Source organism: Haplochromis burtoni, unplaced genomic scaffold (assembly GCF_018398535.1).
Source record: "Haplochromis burtoni strain Fernald_Lab_line unplaced genomic scaffold, NCSU_Asbu1 Contig_134, whole genome shotgun sequence".
Classification (NCBI taxonomy): domain Eukaryota; kingdom Metazoa; phylum Chordata; class Actinopteri; order Cichliformes; family Cichlidae; genus Haplochromis; species Haplochromis burtoni.
This window is the reverse complement of record NW_024582495.1, coordinates 1,236,342-1,250,559: the sequence shown is the minus strand read 5'-3', so window position 1 is coordinate 1,250,559 and position 14,218 is coordinate 1,236,342. Positions and strand designations below refer to the sequence as shown.

The window sequence follows — 14,218 nt, the reverse complement described above, 5'->3', positions numbered from 1 at the left end:
TTTTTGTTTTGTGTATGTTGTTCTTGCTGCCACATTTAAACTCTTTTCTTTACACAACTGAAATACGACACCATGACTGCAACTATTCTGTACATAATAAATACAATCTTTATTGCTTGTTCAAAAATGAGATGTAAGTACAGTGTAAAAATACATATCAGTTTTATACAGTACTTTAGACAGCTGAAGACATTTTATAGGAAACCACCGTGAGACAAAATTATACATTCAAACCAAAAGTACATGACATTCATCAGGTAATATTCAGCAGGTATAATAAAGTGCTGCAGTCGTATTAAAATGTCACTGTATGACTGTACTGTAATGTTAACACTTTTTCACTGCGCCACCTGTGAACTTTGAAGTCTTTAACTGATTTTGCTTTGCTGGAGAGGTGACTCATACGCTGCTCTATTACTATAGGCGTGGGTAAACGTTTTCAGGCAAAGCCCACACAGTATATTTCTCAAATGTTCCATGAAGAAACACTTGCCTTTTACAGACCAGGGGAGCAATAGAATTAAAACAAAAAAAAACAAACAACATTTGGTCTAATCTTGCTGCCCACTCTGCTGTTCTAGAAGAAACTAAAAGTAACGCACTCTACAAGACTCTCTCTGGGGGGTTTCCGCTTGGCCCCTGGGTTTAGCTTGCATGTCATTTACATTAGTCAAGCATATTTGTTCACAGGATTTCCCAAGACATTCAAGAGTTACAGCGATAATTGGTGGATTTCCCATGTGGCACTCGTGAGGAATACTGAAAGATTTTCGCAATTGTGTTACTAAGCTTTAGAGCATTTCATTTTTGTTTTTATTCTGACCTGTTGAACGCATACTTGATCTGATAAACACTTAGTCATACAGCGTGCCTTAACATGCTCAGTGATTGTCACAGCTGAATGATTTTTACCTTTCATTTGTGAACCATTCTGTACACTCAGTATTTCACTAATAGGTCTCCCTAGTGCTTCATCTTGAATCGTAGCTTTATCTACTTAAAATAGGGAAGTCCCTTCACTGGGCTTTTTTTGACCAGTTAAGCAACAGTTGGAAAGTCCATATAGTTCCTGGTAGAGTTCAGTGGAGTGGAAGAGGCTACATGCAATAATGAGTCTAGCTACCTATTTTCACAATTTAACAAATAATAATTATATTAAAAAAAAGACAAACTGTAAATGACCAACAGATAAAACAATTAAAACAACAAAACTGCCATAAACAGCAGGTAGGTTGCTATGTTATGTTGAGGCTTTGAGCATATGTAAAACCATACTACTGGGAGGTAATATAAAGGCTCAGAAAGTAATATGACTAAAATCAGTCTGTTACACCCACTTGCACACTCACCCACATCGTATTTTCAAACTGAGCAATACTTGGCAGTTTTACCACTCAGGCGTGCAAATAACAGATTAATTACTGTCTATCATACTCTTACTGACTACAGCTGTCTTACAGTGTACTGGGGCAAGTAGACTGAACTTTGAATGCAGTTTAAAAACGTGATGGCAAAAAGGCTAGCTTTTGTTCATTGTTATTTCATGACTGTGTTCACATTTCAAGATGGCAAAAAAACAGCCTGCTGTTAGAATTTACATGGTGAATAACCTATTGTTAAGTCCACTTTCTTCTTTCCCCTCTCAGAATTCCCCTTCCTCTTGTTTCAACTGACTGTGTTATTGAAGGATCACTGAAACTGTATCCAGTTGTTAAAACTGAGCAAGATGTTACAGTTTGTTTTGACCTCTTAGGCCTTTTTACACAGTAGCTTATGCTGTTCTAAAATAAAAACAGCTGGCCTAAGCAACTTGGTATAACAAAGACATTTAAAAAAACAAAAAGTGGCTCAGTATGAAGAAAGAAGAATCCCATTTTAGCTGTAAAATCCTGTTTCCTTAAAGGAAAACGCTACTTCCATGCGGCTTTCTAGCCCAGGTCATTCCATTCATGCAATCAGCTGCTCTGAAGAGTCCTTAGAGTCCAGTGACTCTGAGCTGCAAGTGCTGCCCTGTTCCTGCTGAGCCTCATGGAAACTGCACTCTATTGCAATTAATGTCCTGGGATCATCTGAAGGAGAAAAAGAGGGAAAAAGTAAGCAATTAAAATAGTTAATCACTATGATTCAGGTGATATATTACCTAATCATGAAATGCAAGCGAAATTACCTGTAGGATTTACAATGATTTTTTCATGAATTCTCTTTTTTGTCTTCTTTCTTTTCTGGAGGTTTTTCACAGCTACGATCATGATAATGATGATGGTGACGGGGAACAAGACAAGTATGCCAATGATAACAAACAGTGGCCATATCGGGTCTTGAGCATCTGTTTCAAAACAGCACTGTTATAGTCAACTTTAGATCAGAACTGAAGCAGTATGATAAGAGGAAAAAGAATCATGACTTACCAGAGTCAGGTTTAACTTTTTGGCCACGTGTTGCCTCAGGTATAACTGGAACACACTTAATGTCATTTAATGCATCTCCTTTGAACACAATCTGCTCATTTGGATTGGAGCACCTGGGAGAAACAAGCGTGACAAAAGATTCCCTGTGACTTTTCTGGGATTTATCAAGTGTTTTATTACAGCAACAGTAAAACATGGTGGTGTTTAGTAAAGGGTATTATCTTACTTGGTACTCCAGGGTTTGCACTTCTGGTGAACTTTGTCGTTAAAAGTTCCATTTGGACATTTTCTGCAGTCACCTGTGGAGACAGTCAGTGAGTTGATTTGCCATTTAAGCCAACATGTGTAGTGTCTGGGCTAAAGTTAAAAGCTTATTATTTGTACTTTTACTTACGATTAACTGTAGGTTCAAAGCCTTTTTCACATGTCTTCACACAGAAGGAACAACTTTCATCACCACAAGTAAGTCCTTTTCTACAGCCACACTTGGTATCAGTTGTGGCAGTGCAGGCTTGTAGAAGGACCTGAGCACCTAAACATACAAAAAGATTAAAAGCTCTTGTAGTACTACAGATTTCTATATTAGCCCAGAATTTAATACACTGCTGATGAAATTCTTTTATATGGTTGTGACTTAATTAATGCACCAACATACCTACACACTGTGTACAAGGGTAACACCTGAATCCTTTAGGGTCCACTGTATAGGTCCCGGGCTCACAGGGTCTACAAAGTTCTTTTAGGGTTTGACCACACTCCTCGACTCGGTGATTTCCTGCAAAAATAAGCAAGGGAGTAAATTACACATAAATTTCAGTGACACTGGCTCCATCAAAGCTATAATGCATCTTAATAAATGACAAAAGATTTCCTTTTTAAGGTTCATAAGTTATAAGATTGGGGTTTCTAGAAAACTTTGAACTCTAATAACTATATTTACTGCTCTTACACTGGATGTACAGGAATGAAACCGACAAATTCTGTCAGTGACATTTCCCAATGATTGGATATATCAGCTGCATCATCCTTGCCTTTGTTGTGGATTAGGTGAAAAACCACTGAAACTATCTTTGGTTGCATGTGGCCACCGCAGAGGAATTCCTCAAAGGTTGGAAAACAATCTCTCACTTTTTTTTTTCAACATCCAAAGATAATAGCTGGGTTTAATAATGTGGAAGAAAAGACTTCTTTTATCTCACTCGTGAATATACAGTAGGCTAAACTGTAAATGTAGTTTAATTCAAAAGAGCGCCGTTAAAAACAAACAAACAAAAAAGCTGTACAAAAGCAAATAAATGTAGAGTCTATCTGCAAACTTTTATAAGGTTCTGGATCTTTTTTTCTTTATTACCTGGGTGGCAGCTGTTACAGCAAACACCGCTCCCCTCTAGCTTCCATTCCTTGCAGCCCGTCTCCCCAACACTGCACTGGATGCCCAAAAAGAGAACGATCAGCCAGGCGATTGCAGCCATACTTCAGCTTCCCAGCCTTGAAGATGATACAGCCACTCCAGGAGAGAGTTGATTTAATCCAATCGAAGAATTATTCCAGGTATCTCTTCCACGCGGCACTAATTCGGCTTTTCTCTTTACCTAAATCTGTGTGAGCATCGTTCTGTGCTCTGCACTCATATTAAGCAGACTGTATTGTTGCGACTTCAGCAGTCAGAAAGGTTTTTAACCCTCTTGCCAGCTGAGCGCTTATAAAAAGTGTTGTAGCGGGGGACGGGGGCGTGTCACAATGGTGTGACTCAGCATGGTACAATTCATCTACATGTATAGACAGTTTTTTGTCTTAGTCATTTTTATACAACTACATTGTGTTTATTAAAAACAAATGAATTCATTCAAAATACACAAAGAGATACCAAGATATAAAGTTGTCGCTGGCTGTAGGAAAAAGAAAAGCGAAACTTTGCTCAGTCAGATTACAATATTCGTTTCTTTTCCTCTACCAGTAACCAAATAAAGCCGTGATAATGTCGTGTTATGCATGCCTTCAAACTTGAACGACCGTTCAAATCTGTTCTGTTCTTCATAGAAATGTCTGAACTAGGGCTAAACTAGATTTCCTGGAACTTAGATGCAATCGCCGCAATGTGTTTACAACAGCACAGTCAAGTTCTCCACCTGCAAATGTGAAGTTAATTCAAATAGCAGCTTTACTTTCTAGAAGCTTTTGCTTCTATTTGAGTGCATTTACGCAGTATATTGTCTCCCAATAAAGCATTAGACTTAACTACCTGTCGTGGAAAGGCTTTGTTATCACGCTACAATAGAAATAAAAGGGATTTTATCTTCATCGTAACTTTTCTGTTTTGTCTCTAACGGGGAAACAGTCATAAAGGGGGATTTTTTTATTTTTTACTTAATCTCCTGGACTTTATTTTGTCTATACGGTTTTATAAACAAAGCTTAAGGATGCCAATACCATTGTCTTCCTCGTGGGAGTCATGGCATCATAGTATACATACAATATACACTGAGGAAATGCAAAATTGAGGTGAAATTAAAGAAAATGTACAGCATAAAACTTTTTTTTAATTTAAGTAAACAATTGTTAAAATACGATTTTATTCACAACAGAGAACGCGTCATTGTTATTTAACAGATGAGTCATAGGACAAGACATCATGCCCAGAATCACAAGTTTATTTAAAGGGCATTGAAAATGTCTCGAAATTCCCCCCCTCACGGACTCTTCAGAAGATCGTTATGTGTCTGGTGGCTAACACTTGTATTAGACAACACACGTGGCAAATATTCAGGTAGAAAATGAAATTAAAAGTGTTTGTAAGAATATTTCTTCTAAAATGAAAGTGGTGCTTTTAAAAGTGACCTTTATTGTTTTCAGGTGCCTTTGTTCAAGTGTGTATAGCGATTCCCAAACTCAGTAGGACTTACTTCCTTTGAAAAAGGAACCGTTTCCTTACTGTAAGTGGTGTGAGTTTGGGAAAACACTGGGAATTTGCTGACAAATGATGAGGTGTCAGGTGATTACATATCTGGGGATCTTCATGCTTAAATTCAAACTAACAATTTAAGTGCGAAGGGGGAAAAACGAACCAAATAAATACACGCACATAACGTTTGTCTGCTGAGTCATGATTGTAACATCTCACTATCATATGATACTTCGTGACATTCGCAGACGAGGCCTTTGACTTTCTAATGCATCACACTCGACCGATAGCGTCGTCACGTCAAAGTGCGCGCGTGGTGTGAGACTGCGTATGTACCTCATCTGCCAACGCACCCTAAGAAACCCTTCCCACATTTACTCCTCAACCTCCTCTTTAAAAAAATTCAGCAATGAAGCACAGTAAAACCCCGTCCCAAATTTACATAGTGGCTCGGGAAATACTTCAGGGCTGTTCGGTAAGGAGTTTAGCAACACAATCTGCTGGTAAATGAGTGTGCGCTCATATTTGCATGTAGGCTGACATAAGCTTCAGAGTCACAGTCAACCTGGAACTGTCATGGCAGAAGGCTTTGTTAATGTGGGACTACAAGTTTTCACTTTACCCGTTGGCCTGTATTTCAAACAGCACGAAGGCGATTACAGGTCATTGCGCTCTTCTGGGGGCTGCTGTTCTAGTAGAGTAACTTATTCTGCCTACACAGCACTTCCTTCCTGACGAGCATTTTTATTACACACCCACCATAGATGTAGGTGTGTGACGTCACTCAGCAACCGCGGCTGTGGTTGTGGGTCAAGTAGATGGGGGTCTGTACTATACAGTCGGCTTGTTGTTGTATAGCCGTTTTACAAGTAACACCAGCCCACTGGGAAAGTACACGTAATTGGTGTACTGGAAACTCCACTCAGGGGTGTTAACTGTCAAGTGTCAAAACCAACATTAAAACTTTGTTGCAACATATTAACCCATCTCGGCTATAATTGTAAATGGTTGTCTATTCTTCAGGCGACTGTTTTGTTGACCACAGGCCGGTCATGAACACCAACCACCCACGAGATTGTGTCATACATTTGAAATGCATGACACTGCTTTCTAATTAAATCAGGCAACGGCACCTTAAGCACATTTTCAAATCGCATTTTTATCAGTCAAATGTATAGTTTGTACAATAATATACACAAAACAATGTCTCCACCTAGTGGCATTTCACTCAGTCTCCAGGTGAGGTGAAAAATGAAGACAGTGTTTTGAACATATATATTTTTATTCATATATATATAATAAATTTCTATTTACAATTTATTCTTCTTTTTTAGAGAAAATTAAAGAGAAAGCTTTGATTGCAAACAGTGCTTCATACTAAAGGGAGGGAAGGACAAAATGGGAAAGTGCTCATAAAACTAGTGTGTGTTATTTCCCTCTTGTAACTATATTTTAGGTAGATACAACAGGGATTTGCCATTGTTTTGCAAGGAGATCACCATCTGAAAGCCAGGATTCCCCTTGAAGTCACTCTGAACACAACTAGAAGTGACAGCTTCAACAGTATGAAGAGCCATGTCCACCAAACAATGTGAGGCTTTGGCTTTTATCACTCTGACTTTTCAACAAAGTCCACAACTGAAGGAGACAAACCTGATGCTTTTGTCAAACTACTTTATCTAATCAACCTTTGAGTTTGCTTTCACAGTTTGCTGTTGTGAGTGTCCAAAGTTTGCAATCCTGCTGATCTTTAAACATGTTTAAACTAAGTGTTATGGGTGTCAGGGTTTAATCACTGACAGAAATAATGATACATTCGACAAAGCACACCTAGGACATTGAGAAATGGCCACCGTTTCATAAAGAGTGATGCCTGATTGTCGGTCAGTCATTCGTAGTAGACAAAGTATGACACCATCAATGCAAAAGGATCACATAAATAACATCACGAAAATGTTCCAGTGTATGGATTCTTCCTTTAGAACATAGGAAAGAGGTAACCTCCTCCCCCAATAACGGTAATACTTTAAACAAAATGAATGAATACGTTTTCTTTAAAGCAGGTGAGACAGTCATGCAATATGCAGCCTAGTCGAACTAAAGGCTGGCTACAGGGTCTCCCTTATGGAAATCCTCGGATTGTGAACTGATCAAGGTTAGAGTTATTAGTAGTTGGCAGGTAAGAGCTTAAATACGCCAGTGGCAGCGCCTTGACATAAGGGGAGTGGGGCCAGAGTAATGTGCTAAACTGTAGCATTATACACAAATATGAGTTAGGTGTTCCAGTCCGAGTTTTATGTCCAGAAAAAGATTCGTAGGCCATAGTTATTGGCCTGGGTCTGGGGGATTGAGATCCAGGCCCAGCCAGCTTAAAGGCGCAGAACAGAAAATATCCTAGGTAGAGTACACACTCCCAAAAATGTCTGCATGGCATCTTTACAGAAATCAGTACACTGAATACCACTCACGTTTCACAAACTGTACACGTCACGTCAATACAAAAGAGGGTTTTCAGCCAGAGGACCCCTGCTTGTGTGCGAGAGGACTACTCCTGTTGTGCTCTTGCTGCCTGTATTCCTTTGCTTGGACATCAGAGGGACAGACAGCAGGGGGCTGTGGAGAGGGCCAGTCAGTGTCTACATTCTGAAGTTTAGAGATGGTCAAAAGACTGAGAGGAAAAAGGAGAACAGGGTTGAAAGGGATCAGGGAGAGCTGTTTTGTGCTCACTGAGTTAAAAAGGCACTGTTCTGTCACATGATGTCAACAAAGAACTCACAGGGATTGCCCATAGCATGCTGGAAGGACTGGCGACTGGCGGTGAGCTCAGGAGGAACGGCCGCTAACTCTCTCCCAGGTGGGGCTCCAGGAGGCGTGCTACTGTTGAATGAGGTCTTGGGGGCCAGACGGGCCAGACAATAAGGGGGAGGCAAGCCTGGGGGGCCGTAGGAGGAGGCATGGCTTCGCTCGCTCTGGGCACAGGAGCCTGGAGCTGGCTGAGTAAAGGCGGCGTGGCTGTAGGTGAACGGGGGGTGGTTGTTCTGTGTGACAGGGTGGCTCCTGTGTGAATGACTGTGGCTGAGACTTGACCTTGCGTGACTTTGGCTAGAGATGGCGTGGCTGTGATGGCTCATTTGACTGGCAGATCTGTCACCACGCCGCCCTCCACGGATTCCTGGCTCTGATTCACTGCATGTTGACCTTTGACCCTTTTCCTGTGGGGATGAACGTCTACCTTTGCCTGCGCTGGGGTTGGATCCACTGCTTCGGCTTCCTGTTGATTGGGGGGAAAAAAAAAAAAAAAAAAAAAAAAGAAGAAACAGAGATTAACAGGTTAAGACTTCAATAGAATATAAACACCCACAAATACACAGTGAGCAGCTGCAAGTCATCAGCTACTGATGATTCACGACCGGCTACCGATAAACAAAGACAAAAGGTCACACATTAAACATCAGCTTAATAAAAGACTTCTTGAACTCCACCAGAATTAAGCATAACATGAAAAGGTGCTCGTGTTTGAAACACAGTAAAATGTGTCAATGTTAATAAGGACATTACTGCACTTTGTTTAAGGTGTGACCACATTTTTTGTTATGCAGTCTAGCAAAAGTCAGTCAAGGGCAAACATGATTATCTCAGTGATTTCTGCCCCAAATTCTGATGCAGCAACTGATATTAAGGCTTTTTCTTATATTCATACAAACACTGAAACAGTCACAGATCATAAATATAAAGATGACACACCTGCATCAGAAAGATTACCACACAGCACTTGATGAACAACGCAGAATGACGTATTTGTTGTGTTGTCAATTTCTCAGTAATAATACGTGTCACAACTCTCAATGCTGTTAATAAACACTGCTGGCATCAGACTAATGGAGGTGTATCACACTGTTGCAAAATCAAACATTCCACGCCTCCCCTTCCACAGTGAGCCCAACAGTACTGGGTAAAGTGGTGCATGATTGCCCCCTATCAGCAAGAATGATAGCACAAGCCTCAGAGTGCTCATCCTGCATCATGCACCTCCCAGCACAGTACGAATGCATGCCTAGAGGTGCAGAGAGGGAGAATCGGCCGTCAGGAGAGTCACAGACAGGATACACATGGACCAAAGAAAAATTATGGGACGGGCAGAGAGAGAAAAAACAAAAAACCCAACAAAAACCTTAAAGCTACAGTATGAGACGTGGAGAACGTTGAGCACAAGAGAAAGAGAGGAGTGGCAGAATAAGATTGAATGGTAAAATAGAGAGAGCAGCAGAGGAGGAGAGGGGGTTAGCAGGCTTACCGGTTCCCCCAGTGTCCGGGGACTACCTCCTCCTTCAGTCTACCGTTGCCCAGCAGAAACAGAGGGAACAACAGAATTACACACACCTCCCAGCCCAGTCGTTCCTCTACTACCTGTCGTGTCCTAGTGCACTTTCCCCCGTTAGCTCCAAACCAACGTAACACCTGATCCTTTATATGCAAATATGCAGAAACTGTCCCCAAGATTTCACACATGCACTCATTACCATGAATGCTTGCTCTTTTTCTGAAAGCTCCCAAAGAAAGAAAACCATGACATTTATTTGTCACTTGTCTTCCCAAAATTTGCTGATAAACGAAACCAAAACTAACCGAAAGAATGGCAACTGGGCGAAATTAAAATATGGATGAGCCACTCAAAACAATGAAAATAAGACAGAGAGATGGTAATATATAGTTTCACATCTTTTGTCTGGGCTACGTAGTAAAAAATATACAGCAACATTACCCCTGCCAGCTACTTATACGTACCGCCCCAGCGCAGACAACAAAAACCATGCAGCACCATCACATTTTGATTCAAAAATCAAAACAAAAGATCATTCAAGAACTAATGGAGACACATGGACTTAGTGTTGATCATTTCAAGCTGGTGATTGATAATCACATGGTTGATCAGATCTGTTTTGTGTACACACCCAGTACTGCAGAGCTGTCCGCTGCATGACTCAAGATGCTCATGATTGACCTTGACAATACAGGATGCATTTTAGAACACAGATATTTATGTTGTATTGAATAATGCAATCCAATGTCCACTTCCTGCCCAGAGAGCCAGTAAAGCTAACATTAGCATGAGCCAGACATTCGTTAATATGCCAGAAAGACTTCATTAATGTCGTGTTGCATGTTGAGCGAATATATTATATTAATCAACGATAGGCTGATGGAAAACTCGTCTTGCCCCTCCTTATTGCTTACCCTCACTGTGTTGGCTGCCTGCGCTCCCACTGTGGAAACTGTGGCATGGGTCTGAGTATCCTGGCGGAAAGCTCGGGGGTGCAGTGGGGAAAGGAGGGTAGGGGAATGGCTGCCCGCCCAGAGGCCAGGGGTTGCTAGTGGGAGGTAGTGGTGCCAAAGTGTCCTGCTCAGAACCTCCACCACTGGATCCTTCATTCAAATTGAGTGAGGCCATGTCTTGAGGAGAGAGGGAAAAAAAGCAGGAGAGAGGGACAGAGTTAGTATAATCCTTCTATTTAAAAAGAAAATGCCACAAATGTGTGAGCTGCTTAATTAATGTAGGTGTGAAAAGTGGATGTACTTTGGCAGAGGTCCCCAAAGGTATAGTAGCACTGTTCAGAGAAGGTGATCTTATTGACAGTGTGTCTCAAGTAACCGTGCTTCAACAGACTGCTCGCGTACTTCCTCGCATCGCGCCTATCCTTGAATCCTTCCACTCTGGAGTACAGCCAGTCCACTACATCAGCACCTAGCATGGCAAAGAATGCACACGTGGACATGAAGTTCAGTTCCCTGATGCGTGGAACAGATGCTAAAAATACCACTTATATGCAGCAACCACACATCGACCACAACTGCAATAGTTAGGGCAAGCAGCACAATGCTGCAAAACCTTTGAATGAAGTTAGTGGAGCTAATGCTAGAACTACGATGCTAATGCTTTTCAGAAAAAACAAACCAAAAAAAAAAAAAAAAGAGTCTACATGACTTGAAAAAAAAAACAACTTATATGATGTTGTTTGTTGTGTTTAGAAAGAGTAAACCACCTAAAAAAAAAAATTATATTTTTAGATACCATGCATTTGAATTGATTTCAGTCTTGTAATTTAATATTGTGCTCTCTAGGAAACCTACTGATTTCTTTATTTCCCTTTTTTAAAGAAAAAAAAGCCTTACTGAGTTATTTTTATTGCTCACACTCAGCACAGAGGTTTCGATCACTATGCATGCAATGCATGTCTGCACATTTCCAAGTAACCAGCATTGTTTACAGTAATACAGCCACTGTTTCTATATAAATTTCTGCATTGGGTAGATTTTCTCACCTATAACAGCATTTGCAATGGTGATCTTCAACCACATCCTGTCTCGAATCTCTAGGCCAGAATCAGGCAACTGCATCACTTTGACAATAGTTGCCATATCTGTTTTACTTACAGACAGAGGCAAGTCATCAAACTCTGAGATGGAAAAAGAGAAACAATTTTGATCATTGTGACCTCATTATTTATAGTTCAGTTACTGAGAAGTGACCTTTTATACTGGAACAAAGCAGCAGGTAACCTTTACCATAGTGAGGGTAAGGTGCAGTTAGGGCTGTTGTGTGTGAAATCCAGGCTGCAGGATCAATGGGTCTCACTGGCTCAGCTGAGGAAATAAAACAAAACGAGAAACTTTTTACAAATAGGACAAAGTGAACACGGTATGGTTTAAACATTATCAGGTCATCATTTGCGTTGCTCCAAATATTGCACCACACTGTCTGTCTTACCACGAGGGATGGTGAAGTAGCTTCGGGGAGATGGGTCCCAACATTTGGCAACAGTAAGACTAATGGGACTGGATATACATAGAAAATAAATGTTACTCTTAGAAAAATCATACACAGAAATATGCTGTACTTGTTCCCTTTTTTAAAAACACCAAAGCTGAATAATCTACTGCGCATTGTCATTCTACTGCGAATAACTTTACGTAACATAATCAAACTTGTCAAATGTGAAAGCCGTCGATGGCTTTCATTTCCCATAAATCCTTTAATGTCAGCTACTCATTCTACTGATGAGCAGTCGACAATGACTAAGAAAGACGAAAGGGCAACTTCCAGGAAAAGTTGCAACAGTGTCCAACATTATCAACTAGCTTTTCCTATTTATTTAGATCCTTTGATTTTCTATACAGCCCCATGACTCACCAGCACATTGGTTCTGATATTAATTAAATTTCATCTGATTTCAATAATCTTCCAAGAAAGAGTCCTTACCCAGTTTTGGAAACAATCTCTCTCAGGATCCTCACAGCGTCATCATTGCTCATGTTCTCAAAGTTGACGTCATTCACCTGATTGACAGACAAAACCAACAATGTAATTTCTTTACATTTCTCGACCATGTTTTACTAACTAAAATATTATTTTGAAGTTCTGAAGAGAACTTCGATGCGTTTATACATTTATACTGTGCACGCATTAATCTCTGCTGTTCTTTTAGGGGTTCACATGGCTGCAAATCCTAAGGTCCTTTTGATGGAATAAACCCCCACAATCATAAAACAACCTATACTGTTTGTATCGGGGCCACAACAAATTGGAAGCGTCCATCGCAAACAGAACAAAGGATGGGGAAGGAAAAGAGAGGCAGGATTCCAAGTTTTACATAAGAGTTTAACAAGGGAACTAAATACAACCGTCATTATTAACATGCAGCAAAACCTCAGAGAGATGTTGTCACTGCAACAGCAAATTCGAGGCACAATTATTACCAGTTCAAATATCTCGTTATGGAAGCGTACCTGTAGTAGCATGTCTCCAGGTTCTATTCTGCCATCAGCAGCTACAGCTCCTCCCTTCATGATAGAGCCGATGTAAATACCGCCGTCCCCCCGGTCATTACTCTGACCGACAATACTGATACCAAGGAAGTTGTATTTTTCTGTTGAGATTAAAGCAGGGGATGAATACAATTACAAAGACTCGCTTTGGTATTGATATGAATTCTACATTAAATTCTATGACGTTAAAAAAATAGGCATGGATGCAACAGGTTTACCCATGTTTAGTGTGACGGTGATAATGTTTAGGCTCATCGTGGAGTCTGTGATACTGCTGAAAGACGACGACTGGTAAAGGAAGAAGAGGTTACAGTGAGCATATTGTGAATAAAAGTGGCAAAAAGCCCATTTCAAACAATTTATTCATGTGTTTCAAGCACTCAGTGTCAATGTCACTTTCAGCAGGGGCACTGATGTGTTTTAAGAGGTGCATACCCGGTCAATCTTTGCCACTTTGTGCCTCCGTCTGCGCCGTTTGTGTCTGCGCATCAGCTGTGAAGACGAACTCTGTTCTGTGGAACTACTGAGCCTGAAGAAGAAAGTGAAATCAAGGAAAAGATGGAATATTAAATAGGGTATATGAATAAGGCCAGAGTGAGCAATTTAAGCTATTTAGTATATTCATTGGGAATTTTCCTTAAAACTCTGTGAAGGTCTATGTACACACATACAGTTTCAACAAAATAATACATTGTTAGCCTTGCTATTCCTATTTAAATGAATTTCTAACACACGCACTATATCTGATTGTAGTTTAAGTGGTTAAGTCTGATTTATTGTTGCAAATTCTTCACTGTTTTTGCAGCTTTTATGAAAAGAAAAACAACAAATCACATCAGAAAGAAGACAAAGCGACCAAGTTAAGGGTTTCAATGGCAAAACTGGAGAAGAACTTACCTGCTAGCATCCTCATCTTCTTCACTGTCGACAAATGAGCTGGACTCCAGCTCACTGCTCATTACTGAGGCACTGTCGTAACCCATGGCCGAGTCCCTTGCAGTGCGCTCTGATTTGGAGTGACCATTGATGCGAGGGACTGTAGAGAAAAAGTGCACAGCAGCAGTAAGTCAGATGGAGAGGGGGG

At 40.5% G+C, this 14,218-nt stretch overlaps 2 protein-coding genes across 9 annotated transcripts in view; both read right to left on the bottom strand.

The window, feature by feature from the left end:
- On the bottom strand, positions 1-4,648 carry tnfrsf9a (tumor necrosis factor receptor superfamily, member 9a). The gene is made up of 7 exons (XM_005930720.2): positions 3,760-4,648; positions 3,064-3,183; positions 2,803-2,940; positions 2,635-2,707; positions 2,409-2,521; positions 2,168-2,326; positions 1-2,069 (listed from the first exon to the last, which is right to left on the bottom strand). The coding sequence occupies exons 1-7, from the start codon at positions 3,878-3,880 to the stop codon at positions 1,948-1,950; spliced, it is 846 nt and encodes a 281-aa protein (XP_005930782.1). The 5' UTR covers positions 3,881-4,648; the 3' UTR covers positions 1-1,947.
- A 1,801-nt stretch (positions 4,649-6,449) lies between these two features.
- The window catches only part of dvl1a (dishevelled segment polarity protein 1a), a 24,474-nt gene continuing 16,705 nt past the window's right edge, over positions 6,450-14,218 (bottom strand). For 4 of the 8 annotated variants that reach the window (XM_005930721.2, XM_042224285.1, XM_014336276.2 and 1 more), the window contains 11 exons: positions 14,032-14,170; positions 13,570-13,663; positions 13,353-13,422; positions 13,096-13,235; positions 12,569-12,645; positions 12,077-12,144; positions 11,875-11,952; positions 11,631-11,765; positions 10,886-11,053; positions 10,546-10,761; positions 6,450-8,581 (listed from right to left, as the gene is read on the bottom strand). In XM_005930721.2, the coding sequence (XP_005930783.1) occupies positions 8,061-8,581; positions 10,546-10,761; positions 10,886-11,053; positions 11,631-11,765; positions 11,875-11,952; positions 12,077-12,144; positions 12,569-12,645; positions 13,096-13,235; positions 13,353-13,422; positions 13,570-13,663; positions 14,032-14,170 (1,706 nt within the window). In that variant the 3' untranslated portion in view covers positions 6,450-8,060. The other 4 variants (XR_001336613.2, XM_014336275.2, XM_014336279.2 and 1 more) reach the window with 4 other exon arrangements.